Source organism: Phalacrocorax aristotelis, chromosome 2 (assembly GCF_949628215.1).
Source record: "Phalacrocorax aristotelis chromosome 2, bGulAri2.1, whole genome shotgun sequence".
In the NCBI taxonomy this organism is placed as follows: Eukaryota; Metazoa; Chordata; class Aves; order Suliformes; family Phalacrocoracidae; genus Phalacrocorax; species Phalacrocorax aristotelis.
The window spans coordinates 116,750,764-116,769,868 of NC_134277.1; the positions used below are offsets into that span (position 1 = coordinate 116,750,764).

Below are 19,105 nucleotides of genomic sequence, written 5' to 3' on the forward strand. Positions count from 1 at the left end.
TGAGTTTCTGCTTCCTACCATTCCCAGATTCCTTGAAGGATCAAGCCCCTTTTCCAAACCCAAGCACATCAATATATCCCACCAGTCCAGACAGGTTTCATCGTCATTCTAGGAGATTGCCACAGCTTCTTCCCTTCCCCCAACTCCAAAACCACAGTATAAAAGCAAGTACGATCGTGTCAGTTGTACAATCAACAGCCGAGCCTGAACTAAATTAAAAAGGATGCACTGCTCCGCTACATCTCTTCCATGTGACTATACAGAGAAGAGAATGAAATACTTACTAGCTACCAATTTCCGCAGCATTGAAGACTTGCTGGACAAGTGAATCATTATTACATCCCATTCCACCACACACCATGTTCTGCCCTTCCAAAGAGGTGTAGTTGTGCCCTTCTTCTAGGACGAAGTAGACAGGAGGACCTGCATGCAGGTACTTGCTGAGCTGGCTGAAGTAATCCATTACATAGGAGTCCTTAAAGGGAAAGTTTTGAGTTACTATTACATAATGCTGAGGTAGCACAAGATACCAAGGTTTCAGTTCAGCCACGAGTTGAAGAGTGACACGATCTTAATACTTACACCTGGCATTGAGAGAGACTGATCCAGTCCAATCTCTACATTGTGCATAACTGCTGTACTAAATGACAGAACACCCACAAACACTGCTACCTGCAAAAAAGCAAATTCATGGAGGTGAGAACTGTACAGAAACAAGCAATAGAGGAAATTTACTAACTTAACAGCAACCATGCAAAGAAGCTCTAGTTTAAGTGTGCTACCCAGGCTTAGTACAACAGTGGCAGTAAAACCTAACTACTTGAGTTCCCTTTGGAGCAACAAGAGAATATTTATACTTGGAAGACAGCAGCGAAAGATACACTAAATACCTTCTGTAAATAAGCACAGTCACCTCAAACTGAATCACAGATTCAGCAACACCACTTGATTAATGAGCGTAGGGGCCAACATGTGCTGATTTTTGACATATGCCTAAAGTGATTTCATCATCAGTAATGCAACTCAAATCTGGGCCTTGGACAATCCAAGGTCAAGCCCCTTATTTACTAGAGATACTCTTGCAGTTACAAAAGCTTATTCCAATAGTAATGCTGAAAGCAAAAAACTCTAGAAGCTTTGTTTCATTACTGTTGAATATTCTTCTTCAGTATGAGACCTTCAGGCTCACTACACTTTTGCCCAAGTTTAGATGACTGCTTACTGTAAACAGAGTATACATACTACTATTGGTCTCATCCAATCCTTAAGCAGATATGGAGAATACAGATTTTTGAAGAACAGAAATAAGATGCTCTCAGAACGCTGGACACTGCTCGTTTCTTCATTGCTTTTGATGCAACACAGAATATCCAGTCTATTCCTCTGAAAATTGATTAAATGCCAGATTTAGTACAGTTCTGCAGAAGACACCATCTGTAGTACACTGCAGTTACAGGCACGTTTATACTCACCTCTTGACGCTTAATATCCAAGCCCAGGAGACTTACAAAGCAAGTGACTTGAAGAATAAAGTCTATGAGCACAGCCATTCCAGCAAAAAGGGAGAATGTGCGAACTGCTGGCATCGTAGACAGTGTCCCTGAAGGAAGTGATCCAGTTTGTTAAACAAGCAAGCTCTCTTCTCCAAGAAATGCATGAGCATTTTCTAGACAGATATCCAATTTAAGTGTTAGCAGGACAAAGAGCCTTTCTATTCAGAGTAAAGAAAACAGCTGATTGAGCCTGGCTCGACTGCTGACTTCGACCTCTTTGACAGCATTAAGGCTGTGCAAAGAGGTGATGAGCTTTAAGACATTTCTCAATTCCAAAGTTACTAGACTTGTGCTGGCTGCATAAGAGGGCAGGGTAAGGAGTGCTGTCAAGCAACATCTCGCTTCAATAGTAAGCCCCTCAATGCAAGTTGAGCCCATGGCAGATTACACTCCAAGCAAACAAGTTCATTATGAAAGAAGGCCAATTTTTACTTGAAGGGTAACAACATAAGATACACATCTAACACATACCGTAGGAGTGACCCTCAAACATAGTCTGTCATAGGGGCATCTTTCCAAGCAGCAGCAAGGTGACCGAAAGCAATGTAGGAACCAGTACACCCTGATATTTGATATATTACTAATGTCAGATTTAGACTTCTCAGTCGCTACAAATCAGTAAAAAGCTCTAGCTTTTCCAGCTGAAGAGCTTGACAGGTTCTGAATTACATCTTTTTATTTGTGCCAGTCTCTTCAATTACTACAATGCCGACCCTTAGCAGAGGTCAAGTTAAACTTCGTAATAGCAACGAACAACTAAGCTAAACTTCCTCTCCAAGTTCTTGCTTTGTTTTCAGATTTCGGTTTTGCATTTATTCTTGCAATGTGCAGGTATGATAAGGCCTTTATCTTCAAATATTAAGGAAGTCTTACCAAGAAAGAATGCCACAGTCTCCGAAAAAGATGAAAGAAACATACTGGGTGCCACATCTCCCAAGACTCTGCCAATCTGTTTATCTAGAGTTTCACCCTCAAGGCGTTCATCTCTCTGTTAAGGCAGTAATTTATTATAATTAGGAATCATGCACTTTAGAAAGTGCTTTCATATGGCTTAAAAAAACCCCCAAATCTTCAAACATCCAAACCTATCTGTTATCATTTTCACTGCATTAACATGAATTAGATACAAAAAAGCAGAGATTCTCTAATACAAAAGTAGTATGAACAATTCCTGTTGCCTTGCTTCAAACTTAAAATACAGTAAGTTCAGTACTTCAGCCAAAACCACACACTTGCCAGAGGCAGTGCCAGTTTCAGTGGGTTATTGAGCCTGTCAAATGAGAACGTTTATTACCCACTAAGACTTAGTGTCAGATGTCCTTGGTGTGAAGCATGTAGTTTAGTCCATGATTACTGCTCACAATACACTAAAATTACAAGTGATCAGACTAGTAGTGAAGTTCTCTGGTAGTTGTAGGTTCTTAAAAATATTATTCATTTGTACATCATTAGTATGTGGACCAGAAACTTAAATGAGCTTGATATCAACCAGCAGTAAGAAAAAGCAGATGTTTTAAATTTTTTGGGGGTGGGGCGGGGGGAATGTACATACAGTATTGGCTCTCTTCAAGACCACTAGATATCCTGTGAGAGTCCAGAGCTGCTCAGACTGGGCTGAGCACTGGAATGCAGAAGACTTTCTACTCCAAGTTAACAGCCTTCAAAGATAACAGGCTCATTTAGAAGAGTCTGTATGAAAGATTACATACCTGAAGCGTCTGGACTATAATGAAGATGTTGTCCACCCCAATAGCCAGCACCAAGAAGGGAATTACTTCTATCACAATCAGTGTCAGTGGGATTCCAAAGTAGCTGAAAATGCCTACAGAACATGCTACTGAGCTCAGTACAATCAGGATGCCTGCAATGCCCAGGGAGATCTTTGAATCCACCTAAAAAAAACATTGTAATGACTGTCAACCAAACCAGCATCATCACACAGGACAGATTATAGCAAAGGTAAAAACATATTCCTACATTTAGTGTGGTTAGAAGAAAGCTTACTTTTCTGGTTCTTTTGAAGATCCAGGTATTTAAAAAAACACAACCTTGAAGCTACAAGCCTTAAAGCTTAAGGTAACTGCACATCTTAAGTGACAACAAACTTAGTTGAGGTTATGAAGCACATGAATTGTCAAGTATGACAAGAAGGACAACACTCTCCCTAGCTCCCACCCAAGGACTCAATGCTTTAAGCCAAGATTGAAAATCAGCAGTCTGTAGAAATATTTCAGTCACTTAAAGCTAAGAAAAACTAGTCAGCAAGCTGTAGCTTCAGTGTTTGTAGCAATGAGAACTATACACATACCAGTAGTCTTCTACAGCTCTGGATATGTCCCAAAGCTATGGAGATGTACAGAAACATTACAATATAGCTTATCAACACAGTGCTGATATCACCCTTGCTTTCACGATTGATTTCATCTTCAATACTCCTTTCCGCAGAAAACGCTATCGTTAAGTTTGGATTCTTATAGTTCTTCACAAAGTTAATAAACCTAAAAGAAAAAAACATCAGTCACACTTTAAAGGATAAAACATCGTGTATTATACATACTTGTAAGTCCGTTTAAGTTTGCCTTCAGCTATCTGTGTGGTGCAAGAGCACACTGTGGCCAGACAATACTTTGAGGGACATTCCTCATTTTTAGAAGAGGGGTGCTGACTACACATCCCTAGAACTCTACTCCAAGCACTAGAAACACACTGTGCTGAAACACCTTCCATGTTCTCTCCAGAGCTGGAGGACAACCAGGTATCTTCCATAAGCATAAACTATTTCAAAGCATAAGTGCAGTTTTCCTCAAAGCTAGACGTAGAAGTACACACATGAAATATGACTGCAGCTTGCTTACAGTACTTGAACAATTTATTAGCCCTTATTTCAGTTCCCCTACCTGAAGAGAGGTGCTTGTGACACAGGTAGACACTGGTTATACTTGTACTTAGTCTGAGACTTTCTAGTACAATAGTTTTTATCCCAGCTGTTAGCCAAAGCAGTTGGACTGCATAAGCCAACATCAGCTCTTGAAGGTGGTGAAGGGGATGAAAGTTTTAGATCCTCATGTGGAAGACTTTTGTGAAAATTACAGTTTAGGAATTACAGGATAATGCTGGACCTTTCCACTGGTGGTAACGGTCCAATGGATTGGAAAGTCAACCTGTGTAATTCTAGGAAAAGTGAAATATATAAAATCCTTTCTAAAGTTACTTAACAAGTACTACTGGACTAGATGGTCACTAACAAGACTAGAACTTATCTCCCTGAGGAGGTTCATTTGCTTTGAAGCAAATGAAGTATGCCAGATAAAGTGAAAGTCTTATGACCAGTTATAAGGTCTTATGACCTTAACAGGTTTTGCTGCTTCTCAAAACATCCCTGTAGTTATACTGAGAAACTGTCAGTGCAGTACACATGTTTTTCATGTATCTATATTTAAAGGTTGCTTTAAGTAATGCATACATTTCAGAATACAGGAAGCCGACTTACTCTTTTTCCCATGCCAAGGCTTTCATTAGCTTTCTTGAGTCATTGTAGTAGTTGTTGACAGGAAAAGTAATAACAAGAGCTGTAGCATTATTATAGTTATCATCTATAGAGTAGGAAAAAAAATTGTCAGTTATTACCAAATGCAGCTTACATTCCAGTATAGACAGCAGGTACAATTAAGTTTAAAATTAGTGTTGTCCAAAGCAACCCCATCCCCACAACTCCATTAAATGCAATCTGTTTAACAACATGGAGTCCTCAAAAAGACTACTGAAATAAGAATAGACATTACTGAAATCAGAACGGAAGTTGATAAGCACTCCAGATTGTATTCAAAAATAATCACTCATTATTTACCATGTTCATGGCACCCCAACATTAAATTGTTGCATGGTTAGACAAGGGGCTACTATATAAGCAGTGCTTATGACTTTCCATCTAGTGAGGTAACAGGATGTGGTTTCTTAAACACGGTTCCTTTTGCATACTTAGCTTTTACTCAAAATACAAAAATCTACACTTCCGTCAAGCATGCTTGCCTTCAAATGCCATTTTAGTATATTTGTGTTTGATATCTCTATCAAGTTATGTTTAATTTGGTAAATTGCTTCAAAATTCTGGCTTCAGAATAATTAAGAATAGATTAAGACGTTCACAAGGGAAACCTTTTCATAACTGCTGTGTCAGATCAGTGACAAAACTTTATCTTAACCCAGAAGCAAAATACATGCATATCCCAGCATGACAACTTGAGATACTTCACAGCTTTATCTAGTCTCCAAAAACTAAAGATCCTTTAGCACACCCAAAGTAGACCAAACACTTGCATCCTTGTCAGCGAGACAAGTATGTTCCACTAACAGACTACTCTGGAAGTGCCAAACACAAGCAGTCTGGCTCCAGTCTCAGCACTGATCTACTGAAAAAGTTATTTAAAATATCCTTACTTACTGAAAGTTTACAAAAAATTCCCATTTCTCTGGAGTGCATTTAAATGTGTGTTGAATGAGGATGCACCTTCAGTGCCAAAGGCAGCACACTAGTATGTACTTTCAAGACTTAAGATTGCAAGACCGTTTGCCACCTACCATCGTATCCTCCCAGCACCAGCCATGGAAATACAGGTCCACCAAACGTTCCTAGGCAGGGATCGTGAAGCATGCTCGTGTCATTCAGTGATGCTGGAGCCCTAAAGAGATCACCAGCAATAATTGTTAGCTTCTGCTTGACAATTAAGGCACAGCACCACAGGACAAAAGAGTAAAAAGCTATCGTGTTATAACTGACTATCAGGAGAGATATAAGACTGCTAGCAATACATCACCCTCATGCTATATTTCCTTTAAATTTAAGTACAGTTTTAAAGGTGTCTTTCTTATAGCTTCTAAGACAGAGTAGCTTATACCCAACTGAACCATAAACTGAAGTGAAAGCTTAGAAACTGCCTTCTGCATCAGAATTCTACTTCTCAGAAGTGTCTGAAACATGGTTAAGGTAAAACAGAGCCAGTGTCTGCACCAAACCAAGCTTAACCTGAAACCTGACTAAAATGCAACTCCTGCTGAAGTAATAAGACAAAACCAGAAGCAATCTATAATAATCTGCAGTTCCACATAGTATTTTCAGTTTTAAAAGGGGTAAGAAAAGGTTCAAAGGGGCAGCAAGAACTAGCTACTTTTGTTCACCAGCAAGACAAAGACCTCATTGGCCTACAGTTAGAAAAACATGTAATCGTACTGCTTACCGAACACAGTATAAGAAGTGAGTGTGGTAGTCAGCATAGACAAAGAACTCGTCCCCAATAGTGTGATCTAGTACAGAATGACTGTTCTGAAAGTAGTTGAGTACACTCAGTATAGTGCAGTTGTTGTTGTATGGAGCAAGAGGGGCCAGGCAAATGTCTTTCAACATTACAGTCTCATTGTCAAAAGAAGCAGTTATGTTGACAATAGCATCCTGCAAATTCAGCACCTGAGAAAACAAAACAAAAACAAACCATAGTTTAAGATGAGCCCAAGAAAGCACTTCCCTTACAAGACAAGACTTAAGTGCATGCTACATTTCTGATTTCTGGAAGTTTCCAAAAGCAGTAGCACACATCAATAGAAGCACATGCCTGAAGTTCATTATGTGTGTTCACATCAAGAACACTTACTGGGACTTAGCTTGCAAGTCTACCTCTAACAGAAGAGGTCAAAAGACAAGGTTTTCAGCAAAAACCTTTACAGTTAGACTAAGATTTTTCATATAATGTCTAGTAATTGTTTTGATGGACACATGGCATTACAGATGGAAGCCAGCTCCGTATGGTTATACCTGTTAGGTATGTTTAGGTCTTTGCTCTTGGGAAGTCCCAATTACCTGATGGAGAATCTCTTTGCTGAGGGGAGGACCAAAAGGGACATCTGAGCCTGATGGGTAAGGTGAGTAGGTGTCTGGACGGCTGTTTGGTGCTTGAATAATAAGTTGTTCAGTACGAAAGAAAGGCCCAAAATGTGTGTCAAAGTACTCCTTCTCCTTGCGAGCTTGGCTGCTTGGGGCTGACCAGAGATCTACAGGATTTGTAGTTGCTTTAACATACACAAAGCCTGAGCAGCACATTGCAACGAAGACCACAGAGAAAAGGATAACAGGACGTGGATTTCTGACACAGAAAGCCCCCCATGATGTGAATGTCATCCTTAGGCCATTCTCAAACCTTTCACCAAGCCTCTCACCGCAGGTGATTTTCCCTGTAAGAGCAAGAAGTAAACAGTAAGTGATTGAGAAGTCAGTTAAGCAGCATTTTCTTGAAGTACACTAGGAAAGATGAAATTTTATTCTAGTTCTGTTTGCAGTAAGTGCCAAAAGCTCTGTCTACACTGGCAGTCAGACCCAGAGACCAATTCTTGATTGAGGTCAAGGGGCCAAAACCATCTTGTACCTAACACTGCTCCTTCTAATGCAAAATTATCTTTGACGGCAGGAGGCACAGCATATAAAGGCAGGAAGCAGCTAAAAGATACATAAGCATTAAAATGAGCTACCTCAGCTGCTACACAAATTAAACTGCAGTTCTTTCATGGCATGCTTTGAATGGATACATGGATGGGTCAGAATATGATCAAATTAATTTTCGCATCACGTTGCCCCCTTTCACCTCCAGCTACAAAGCACTGTAGAACTTCCCATTAGCACAGCTAGACCCATGAACTGTGCAACCGGGGCTTTCAGCATCCAGCAAAACAGGGTTAAGAAGAGAGATACTGGCCAAAAGACTGAAATAAAGCCCTGTAAGAACGGATTATATGACCTAACAACGCTAAAATTCCAGAGCTCATCCACAGGAAGGGTATGCACTTAACTGAGTTTCTAATAAATCTATTACCCTTATCCAAGACATACCATTGTCAAGACGGGAATTGACAGAAAAGGTTACATTGCTATCAATCGGTGTGTACTCTGAGACAAAGTGCCGCCTCCTGCAAGACAAAAAGCTACGTTATCCTGTTCTTCCAAAAAGGTATCTTTTAGGGTTTGTACAGTAAGAATAGAGTCCAATGCTAGTAATAAATTTGATATCTGAGTCCTCTAGAATCTACAGGCCCCATGTTCCCCCCCACACCCATCCACTCAAGAACAGCAGTATCCAGCTTCATGATCCTTTGAAACAACTTACAGCCACGTCAGCTGTCTTAAACTTTTCCAGCTTGGATCACTCACACATTCTTTATGCATGTTTAGAAGATCAGTAACATTAACAGCACAGAGACTCTCTTTAAACTGATCATAACTTAGGGTGATAACATTTGCAAGAGATTTCTACATTAGAAATATTTTACTTCAGTAGTCAAACTGCTTAGGTTACACCTACTTATCCCGAAGGGGAAAGTGAGGAAACACAAAAGGGACTTTCTTCCTGTCTTGAAGACAGGTAGGTTATAGCATAGAACACTTATGCTAGACATTTATTGCTTATACTCATTCCTGATACCCAGAGCAAGAGATAAGCTCAATAACCTTCTCATGGCAATCTAATCAGACCTCCAATTATGGCCAGATATTTTGGGCTATGAACCAGACATCTCGAACACCATTACCATTTCATGTAGCTTACTATGCAGGTTGTCCAGTAAGGTAAGGTTACTGAGCATGTCGTAACTTTGCTGTACCCACTATACTCTTCCACACAGATTTAATTCTTATTATACAGTGATTTCAGATTCTTGGTCACAACTGAACAATATTACAGTTGCACTGAAGAGTACCACCATGTGTAAGGATATTAGATAGCAGAAGCCTCTGGAAAATGCTATTAAGAAATATTAATAGGATTCCACTGCTCTGGATTGCTAGCACAACCACACCAAAGCAGTTACAGCTATAGTTACTTGAGCACTCTTCTAGTGAGTATCACATAGCACAGAGAAGCTGGCTTGCTGCCCCTCACTTTACAAAATGCTATAATTACTGGAAGCTCAGCCTCTGTTTAGTTTTTTTCAAAAGAGGAGACTAAGCAAAAGTATTCATGACTTAATTTGCAATAGGGCAGCGATTTGTTACAAGTATATATCTACAGAAAAACTATGTTATGGTTGCTTGTTCCTGCCGATAATGGATCTTGCTCTCCCCCACTGATCCTGAATTGAGTTCCTACAATCCCACTATCCAAGTCAAACTTTTAGTGATTCTTTCCCCTCAACCACATCTCCTGGCAAAGTATGGTGTGTTGCACGTGCAACAAAGTGTTAACAGCCAGATTCAGTGTTTCATTAAAGCCTACATGTTGTAAACAGGCCTCTCCATCACTGCAATCTTCCGGCTCATTCCAATTACAGCTTAAGGAACAAGTGATTCAAGGAATAAAAGAGGATTTCATTTTTACTCAGTCATATATCTTGGAGGATCGATTAATTTATTAGCATACTGGCCTAGTCTTAAGCATTGTAAAATCCCACAGGTTCCAGAAGTTTGACATTTGAGTATGAAGGCAGTTCACAGCTCCTAGAAGGCAATGCTCTGGTATCTCAATGCATACCATCCAAGAACACACACAGTTGAAATGAGACTTTCCTCTTTACCACAAAGGCATAATGTCAGTCAGATGAAACATATATATGCATTTCCCCAGACTTTTGCATACTCTCAAGTTCTTGCTTATGAAAGTTGTAGATTTCTGTATTTGATCCTGTAGCTAGGGATGCTATGAGACCTGTGCATCAACCAAACCAACTTCTGCACTCACTTTCTACCACATGGTTTTAGGTGTTAGAACACTCCCTGTAAGTATAAGCATCTGCCACAGAACATGACTTACAGCTGGGTGAAGAAGTAGAGGCATAAGCATTCTGTCCTGGGCAAAGGAAGTTTTCAGGGAAAAGGCAAGTGACTTTCAGAGCTGAGCATTTTGAATGCTTTACCTGTAACACCAGACTCCAAAAACTAGTGCAAAAAATACAAGTAGAAATCCCATGTATGAGATCCACATGATGATATACACAGCATCCAACCCAAACAAAAGCCAAGGAGCAGGCGATGGAGGGGGTTGAGGTTTTGGACCACAAACAATTGAACAGTCCTGACAGCTGCATGGTCCTGTTGAATCATCCACAGACTCATTACAGCCTTTGGTAGCATTGTTCATAGGATTCATTCCATGGACAGGAACATCTGTAACAAATCACAAGTTGCAGAACCAGTTTACTATCAGGTAAAAATTCAGACCTTCACAACACAAGCTTATCAATTAAATGAGTTAACCCTTTATATGAAAGCCCCTAGCCTCTATATAGAGTAGCTTTTGGTTTTACAGCCTTCTCCATAGCAGGTACCAACTATTTACAGTTCTACTGCTTCTAGTACTCTATTAGAGTACAGTCCACTACTTACTGACTGGTCATATTTTAGAACACTGCAGTCTGTAAAGCTAATAGGCACATACTTCTATCATCCCAGCAATGACCTGTCACCCCTCATCTGTTGTGAAATGTGTATCTATTTCCTTACAAAGAAATCCTAGAGGATCAGTATACTGCCCTAGTTTCCCAAGGAATACAAGCTATCCAGCTGCCTAAGCTCAGTCCACCCCTTACTGAGTTTGAGAGATCTCTAAACAAAAAGCTGCATACAAAGCAAGCGCAAAGTATGACTTCCAAGCAGAAATCAAAAAAGTTAATCAGTTTATCTTGCATTGCTTTGAAAGCCTCTAACTGCAGACATTCATTGCTGGACAGCTGTTTAACAAATCAGTGTACTAGCTATAACATACAGCCTTTGACAGAAGCTTCAAAAGCAAGGACTAGTCAGTTTCTTACCTGAGAAGATAGGAATAATGCTGAAAGGAGTTTGTCCATTGTCTTTACTAAACATGTACTCAATCCAGTTGGTCGCATTGCAGTCCTTGACATCCTTCCCACACAGCAGCCCCAGTGCTTTAACATTACTTGATGGAGCCTCCACATCTTTGCAGGCATTATACATTGCTAGGAAGAGTGCATGAAGACAGAAGAGTCATTAAACCAATGTTATTTCAGTGAGCATTCCAAGTGTTTCCAATATTAAAGACTCAACAAGTTCAAAGAACATGCTTATAGCTTTCAAGAAGCATTTTAAGGTAGTGAAATAATGCTTTCTAGTTGTATTTGCAGTATTCAAGGTTGCAATGCTTTGTTACAGCTATTTACTCTGATTAGGCCACCTGAATCTGCATTATGCTAGAACCTACTTTATTGTTTGAGAGGGAACTATTAAGTTCCTTTCAGGGAAAGTTATGACAAATATTTAAGGGACTTTTGACCTGTATGACTTTCAAGTGTCTCCTAACTTGATTAAAGGTTACTGCACAAAGTGTAGAGACTGAATTAATGCTTCAAGTTTGCTATAAAACCAAAATACAACCTAAATATATTTGGTTTTGGAAAAAAAGAAATCTTTGTACTTGACAAAGGACTAGAACAGTCCATTTCAAGAGGAGTGAGTGCCTCCTAGAGAATCACTGTAGTGCCCTGTGTACAAACTATCATACTTGCCAGACAGTTTCACTATCAGGTAGGCTTTGGACATTCAGTATTTGGCAACAACTTTGTTTTTCTCAAGTTAGTCATCAGAATTATCAGCTATTAACCATACATATAGATGTCTAGTCTCCTGAGTCTTCAAAAACACCATTATTAATGGTGTCAGTGTAATGTCTCCTACCCAGGCAGAAGTTAGTGTTCCAGCAGTTTCAAGGGAGGCCTACTGGTACCTATTTGATGCCTCAGGCTTCAAAAGACAGATGTTTCTCCCTCCCAATTCTTGAGAAAGCATTGGTCTTGTTACCTTGACAAAAGCCTAGGTAAATTAACACACTGTTTACTCACCATTTGCAAAGCTTTCTCCAACAAAGTACTGCAGCTCTGTAATGCTGCTTTTGTTCTCTTTTAAAATTGGATCATAATAAGGTATGGTGCTTGTAACATTCAAAAAGTCAGACTGATTTGGACTGCAAGTCAGTTCACAGAAGAGGTTTATCAAGTTGTAAAAACATGATGGACACCTGGATAGGAAAGTCAACAAACAGCCATCAGATTAATAAGTAAAGATGCAAGCCATAGCTGATTTGACCTACACAGCAAGCATAAACATTCTGCTCAGAGTGACAGAACAAAATGTTAACTAAGCTTCCAGAATTTAAGTAATACAACATTAGTTGGTGCTTAAAATTGCTTAATATTCATCAGTAGCATCAACATCATTCACTAGCAAAGTTGCCTACCTCATTTAGCAGAAACAAGCAGAGTTTGACTGGAATTTGAAGGAAAACTTAACTGTTGCTAGCGGGAAGACTTCTGTTAGAACAAGATGACTGAACAGTACTTTATGTCACTCTCTTCTGAAGGCTTCATTACAAATACAGCAGCCTGAGACAAACTAAAATAATGTTTATTCTACCAACTAACTCAATCCAGACTGCAAGTAGTTGTTTCATTAAATTAAAGCCTCCTGAAACTAATGAGGAAGTCTCTCCAAGATCTTGCTCCAATAAGCCTTTAAATGAACTTACCGCTGTTTCTACAGTCTGCTTGAACTTTGCTTGTTTTCTTATTACTTTACAAATCTCTAGTTGCTTTGCCACTCATTAGCATACCTGGAGAGAAACTGCAGAGGCAGCTGCAAGTTGTTTTTCAAAGTCTCAAGTTGACGAACATCACAGCAAGTGCTAACATTTCCGAAGAAGAAACCTGGACAGAGTTCCTTAAATAAAAACAGTATTGAGATGGAGGGAAGGAAAAACATGTTTAAGACTTCAGAACTCATTACAGTTATGGGTTTTGCTTCAGCATATTTCAGAAGACAGAAGCTGTCACTGTGGGGGATGCATAGAAAAGAAAAAAAAAATCAGCCTAGCCAATGAGATTCTTTAGAGAATAGGGAGAGAATCACTTCTTTTATTCAAGGCATCACTTCCTTTTAAAAAGCTCCTTCAGATGATCTTTAGTCACCAGTGTCTATAAATAGAATTATAATGGTATTTGAGAGTCTATTAGTAAGAGGACAACCCATGTTTATCCAAGTTGAAAGTATTCCTGCAGCTTATCCTCTAGCATACCTTCTGGATAGTATCAGATTCTAAAGTCTCAGAAGGCAAACCACAAAATCATTGATTACCTGGAAAAACTACTTCATATTCAGTTTATAGAAGAAACAAATGCATTTAAGGAAAGCGTAACAGACAGTAACATAAAAGTACTGCACATTAAGACTCCAGAAACAGTACGAAATAGGAGTTAGCTCACCTACGTATTTAAGTCACTCCTGCTACCAGCCAAACTGTTGTTTAACTCTATAGCTATCTTGCCCTATCACAGCTTTGAACTATCATCTGTCAGAAGGCAAGTCTGGCAACATCATCCTATATTGTGCATCAAATTGACAAACTATTTTGACTTTGGTGTTGTTCACTTTGACAGCTAAAGTCCCGATAAGGAAACATGGTCTCACACTATGCGCAGTTAAGGACACTGAACTTTGTCCAAGTACGCTCCATTTCAATGGGGGTCCGTTACTGCCTTCCTGTTTAAGGAAGAGATCAGGAATGATCATTTGATGGAAAACAGTTTACTTTTGTCCTTTAGAGATCAGGAGGGCATAACTGCAGAAATGTGTCGTAGTTTGGAAGAGCCCGAAAAAGCCCCCAGTCTGGCTAAAGAGTGCTCGAACCAGTGAGGAAAATATGCAGGAAACTGAACCAATCCTATATTTAAGGTTATGTTTGTGAAAGCCCAATCACATGTATTGGAGACTTCTCATATCTCTGAACAGAAACTGAGGTATATTACCTTTACACAGCTGGGACTATGAGCTATACCTGAGAAATCAGGGATAATCTGTTCACTTTCTTATAAAGTTAGGACAACAAAGCTAAAGGTCATAGTCTAGGTCCAACAGAAAGCAATACAGAATTCTAAAAAGTGTAGGAGAACTATTTTTAAGCAGCAGACCTCCAAAACAAGCTCACCTGCATTAAGTCATAGCCATCCTTTGGTAGTGCTATTGGTGGTCCATCATATGCACAGTTGTATCTCTTGTCTCCAGAAGCGACTCCACATTCCCCATACCAGACACACAATTGTGAAAGTACCTAATCAACACAAGATAACTGATCAACTGCAAGAAATAGTTGCCAAGTTCCTCAGTTATTGCAGAGTTTATGTGCTACCATTCCAAAAGTAGTTTACAATCCAGATTCGGTAACTTCCTGCTAATTTAAACATCAGCATGTACCACATAAAACACTCATTAACAGAAGCATGTGTTTTTGACACATCACCACTGATCTCCAGATCAGCTCCCCACCCTTCCTTGACCTAGAAACAGGAAGCACACTGTCTATAGGTTAATTACAAGAATTACTTAAGAAAACCTAATCAAAACTTGAAAAGCTTCTCCAAATATAAGCTGATGTAGTAAATAATTTATTAATGCAAGACAATGCATATGATTAGTGGGTTAAACTTTAGAGCACATGCGTCAGTGTACACGGAGAGAAGTGTTACTTATATTCAATATTTCAGTTCCTCCTGCCACCTTTTAATCTTTCTTGCAAACTCAGACACAGGGTGACAGATTGGGGAATTAGCAGCATAAAGAGGATTCTGAAGCAGAACTTCACAGCTCTGTGCTTCCATAGAATGCCACGTATTGTCACAATCTTAAAGGATGCACTCCATCACCACTTTCAAGACTATAAACACACTTAAATGTTGCATTTTCAGTGTTAAGTAAAAAGACAAAAGCCTCAAGTCTCATTTTAAAAATGTTTTAAGAGACTATTGAAGAATTCACAAATTGGTTCTGTTTTATGTGCATGAAATACAGAAAGGAAACTGAAAAAGGACAATGGCACCTTGCAAGCCTTATATTTTTGTTCAGTGGCACTGACACTGAGACATCGGAAATGCTAAACCAAAATATTTATACTGAAAATTAAACCATTTAATGCAATAACAAGTTATTTACAGCAAAAGCTTTAAGACAGCTCCAAGATTTTCCCATGCACCTGGGCTGCAAGCAGAAAGCAGACCGCACAAACATTTCCTACCCTTCTGCCAGCTCTGGTCAGAAGTTTGCATGGTACAGTTTGAGAGATAACTAAACCTATTTTTATCTCCTGAACAACCTTCACCTAGCATTTGTAGAAACACCATATGCTTACACTGCAAGGACAGACTGCTGTGCTTTGTGCTTGACCATGAATAACACCGTTCACTGATCAGAGGCCCCTGAAAGGCTGTATTCACGATACCCAAGAGCTACCCAGAATTACAATGCCTCCACAACATCCATTTTTGTGCTGAACAACACTAACAGTTCTTCCAAAAGAAGATCAGTAATGCTTTTTTTTTTTTTATCAGGGACAATAATCATCACCAACTTCCCTGACCCAGTTAGATTGTTTTCCCTTTAACTTAACCTAGGCAACATGGCCTGATTCTAAATTCACTATAAGCCAGGTCCAAAAGCCAGTTTAAGTACCACTCATCCAGACCACTATTTCATGTCTACCCTAGCATTTCTTCTAATAAACCTGTAACCAGCTGCTAAGTATCACCATATTCTTACCTACAAGTTGGAAAGCAACCCTTAGGATTACACTTATAAACACTGAATGTTTAACACCAGCAAAAACTGAAAAGTTAAATTCCCATAACTTGGAGACTATTTACAGAAACTACATTGTAAATTTGGTCATGCATCAAATTAATCTAAGAAGCCAACCCTTCTTTGATGCAAATTTAGAAGTCACTATCTTCACCTCTGCTTCCTCACAGCTGTATACCCCACTTCTAATAGCAAACAATCAACTAGTGGGAAAGATGATGGTTTAGTGTTTTTATGTACCAGCATCAGAAGTGAATTAACCATCTCTTCAAGTGGCAGCAGATTCACTGCTATTTTTGCAACAGGGCAAAGAATTTTGAGCTGCTTACTACTGCCCATGAGAACAGAACTAGATATTTTCTCAGTATCGGGCTGGCTTCCACATTTAGTCTAGAATGGTTTGTAATCATACTTTCTATGAACACTTCCTAAAAAATCTTTCTGTGCTTCATTAAGCCTTATTATCTAACACGTCCTAATTTTTAAAACCCTTTTCAGAAAGACTTGGCTTCTTCCAGAGTGGAAAGTGTGGTAAAACTGGTAATGAGGTTATCAGTTAGGCTGGCTGATAAAACTATTGTTTTAAACATGTTACCTGTATTTCAAGGTAACACTTCCTTGGTTATAACTACATGATACAAAATAAAACACAACCTGTATTATATCTATAAATTTACCTACAAAGCTTTTTGCCATCATTTTCAAGACGGAATATAAAGCAACTTACTTGCACATGACACTTGGTCATGCACCAAAAAGTATTCAGCCAGACACAAGAAAATGAAGCAAGATGAGGCATTTTGGCCTAGTATTAGTTTACACTTGTAATCTGAATAAAGAATTTAGAACCATACTAGTGAAGTTCCACATGAATAAAACCTACAATGGAAAAAACAACACATCACTCCAACTTTCAGCCTGTTTAGAAAAGCTGAACAGATCAGTTAAAGTACTAGAAGAACACTTAGACCTAGAACTGCAAGTTTGAATACTCTATTTCAGTATTGACACCAAGAATTCAATTTCAAAGGCAATCTAGGATTAGATGCTTAAGCCATGACCTAGCAGGATCTCACTAATAAGAGTCTGAATTTGTTCCCTGAACTGGTAAGCTTTGGTGATCTGTGATTTACAGTGGCTGAACTAAGTCAATAAGCCTAGAAAAAACACCAAATCATCCCAGTCAGCTGCCTGAAGTCACCAAGGTAGCTCTCAGGTATTAGGAAGTTGATTTTTATGGCATCAGAGTCAACAGTCAGCCACAAAACATGGGAGAGGGCTGGTCTCCAACAGTGCAGACAGTATTCAGGGATACTACAAGCAACTAACTAATCCATTACAACTGATAAGATACAGCTGGAAGTTCTTCCCACAAAAACCCTCTAGTAAAAGCTAGAGTAAGTTACAGAATGAGACAAGTACTTTGCTCTTTCAAGTCTTTAAGAAGAACATTCCTACACTGATAGGAAGAGATAGGGATGAGTAAGTGTGGTTGTAAATAAGTCATAGTTAAAGCTACTGCTTGCTGAGTCAGACTTACAAGTCACTTAAAATTTGGGTGAACGATCTTTTTTTCTTAAATGGGTGAAAGCCCTCCTAGTCCCAAAATTAACAGAGAAATGCTGTGTTGAACCCAACTGCCACCTAAACAATGCAAGATACTAACACAGGGTTGTTTGGGGTGTGTGTGGGGGTGTACAGGGATGTACACACCAAGTACTTTATAAAGCAACAGCAACATAAACTTAGATTAAGGCTGTTCCCTCCTGCCCTCAGCCCATCTTAGAAACCTTCTGGCAGTACACTAACACTAGCCTTCTGTACATCCCCAGAATTCAGAAAAGTGTATTCTTACTTCTGGTAGATGTATTCTGTTTACAGAGTAATTTCACCTCAGGTCAGAGCTCCAAGAGCCCTAATAAAAGAACTTGCACACAAGTAAGTATGGCATTTCACAACTATTAACAATCTACAAAGGTTATTACAGTTTTCTGGTTCCCAGGCGTTATCATTTGTAATAAAACTAGTGCTACAACAGATCATAAACACATTTACTTCAGTCTAAGTTTCTTTAACCACATGTTGAAACAGATCAATAATCTTCAATGCTTCCAGCAACATTAGCCATCACCAACAATGAATACGTAGCTGTTAAGCAGACAAGGAACAATGATGATCTTGTATACAGAAACAGTAACTATTTGTAGTCTTGCAAATACCAGATGACAAGTAAACATTGTTTGGGTCTCCAAATTAAGATTACTAACCCATGGAAAAGGCAACAGCATCAGATACAGCTGTTTCCCCTTCCTTCATCTAGGATGGTACATCTGGGATCTTGCAGGGCAAGAAAGATCCCAGGAAACAGCATGCTCTTGCCCCCAACTCTAATATCTAGTCCACATCACATTTAATAGCTGATATTTCCTACCAGGTTGAGAAATTGAGTTCTAGGGAAACACAATACCACACTACCCTTAGTAAACGGCAAGACTGGTTTATGGAAACAGGTGACCAGGTCAAGTTTGCAGATCTGTGCCAGAAGTTGCACATTACCTCACAGCCCTCCCTATGAGAGGAAGAGGTCCATGGACTAAAGGAAATTTTGCAGGTTTAATTCTTATTCTTACTTTGTCTTTTTCAGTAACTTGTTCAGAGGCAGCCAATTCAGAGACAAGCTTTGTCTGCCAAGTTCCTCCTGTTCCTTTGCTCAGAGGTAAAAGGGACTGTTGCCTTTCAGACATAAAAATCCTTAGTTACTCCTGGTAGGGGAAAGCAAGGCCCAGTCCTGGGGTTATGCAGTACACTTCACATGTCACAGGAAAGTCAAGGTCTGGTAGGAAGAGAAAATTGCAATAATTGTAATAGTTTGGTATTTGTGGGAGCAAGCTGGTGTTAGCTGGCAATGATTTATTGGGAAAATACACACTTACTGCATGCA

General features: G+C 39.3%; 1 protein-coding gene across 1 annotated transcript in view; it reads right to left on the reverse strand.

Annotated features, from left to right (window-relative positions):
• NPC1 (NPC intracellular cholesterol transporter 1) overlaps nucleotides 1-19,105 on the reverse strand; it is a 28,312-nt gene that overhangs the window by 6,463 nt on the left and 2,744 nt on the right. Inside the window, exons 2-18 of the mRNA XM_075084826.1 lie at nucleotides 14,522-14,644; nucleotides 13,151-13,257; nucleotides 12,384-12,559; nucleotides 11,337-11,504; nucleotides 10,443-10,692; nucleotides 8,428-8,504; nucleotides 7,405-7,775; nucleotides 6,788-7,014; nucleotides 6,132-6,232; nucleotides 5,044-5,146; nucleotides 3,862-4,051; nucleotides 3,263-3,445; nucleotides 2,427-2,541; nucleotides 1,473-1,600; nucleotides 1,243-1,383; nucleotides 583-672; nucleotides 285-475 (exon numbers count right to left, since the gene is read on the reverse strand). Of these exons, the coding sequence (XP_074940927.1) occupies nucleotides 285-475; nucleotides 583-672; nucleotides 1,243-1,383; nucleotides 1,473-1,600; nucleotides 2,427-2,541; nucleotides 3,263-3,445; nucleotides 3,862-4,051; nucleotides 5,044-5,146; nucleotides 6,132-6,232; nucleotides 6,788-7,014; nucleotides 7,405-7,775; nucleotides 8,428-8,504; nucleotides 10,443-10,692; nucleotides 11,337-11,504; nucleotides 12,384-12,559; nucleotides 13,151-13,257; nucleotides 14,522-14,644 (2,741 nt within the window). The remainder of the gene's footprint in view (nucleotides 1-284; nucleotides 476-582; nucleotides 673-1,242; nucleotides 1,384-1,472; nucleotides 1,601-2,426; nucleotides 2,542-3,262; nucleotides 3,446-3,861; nucleotides 4,052-5,043; nucleotides 5,147-6,131; nucleotides 6,233-6,787; nucleotides 7,015-7,404; nucleotides 7,776-8,427; nucleotides 8,505-10,442; nucleotides 10,693-11,336; nucleotides 11,505-12,383; nucleotides 12,560-13,150; nucleotides 13,258-14,521; nucleotides 14,645-19,105) is intronic.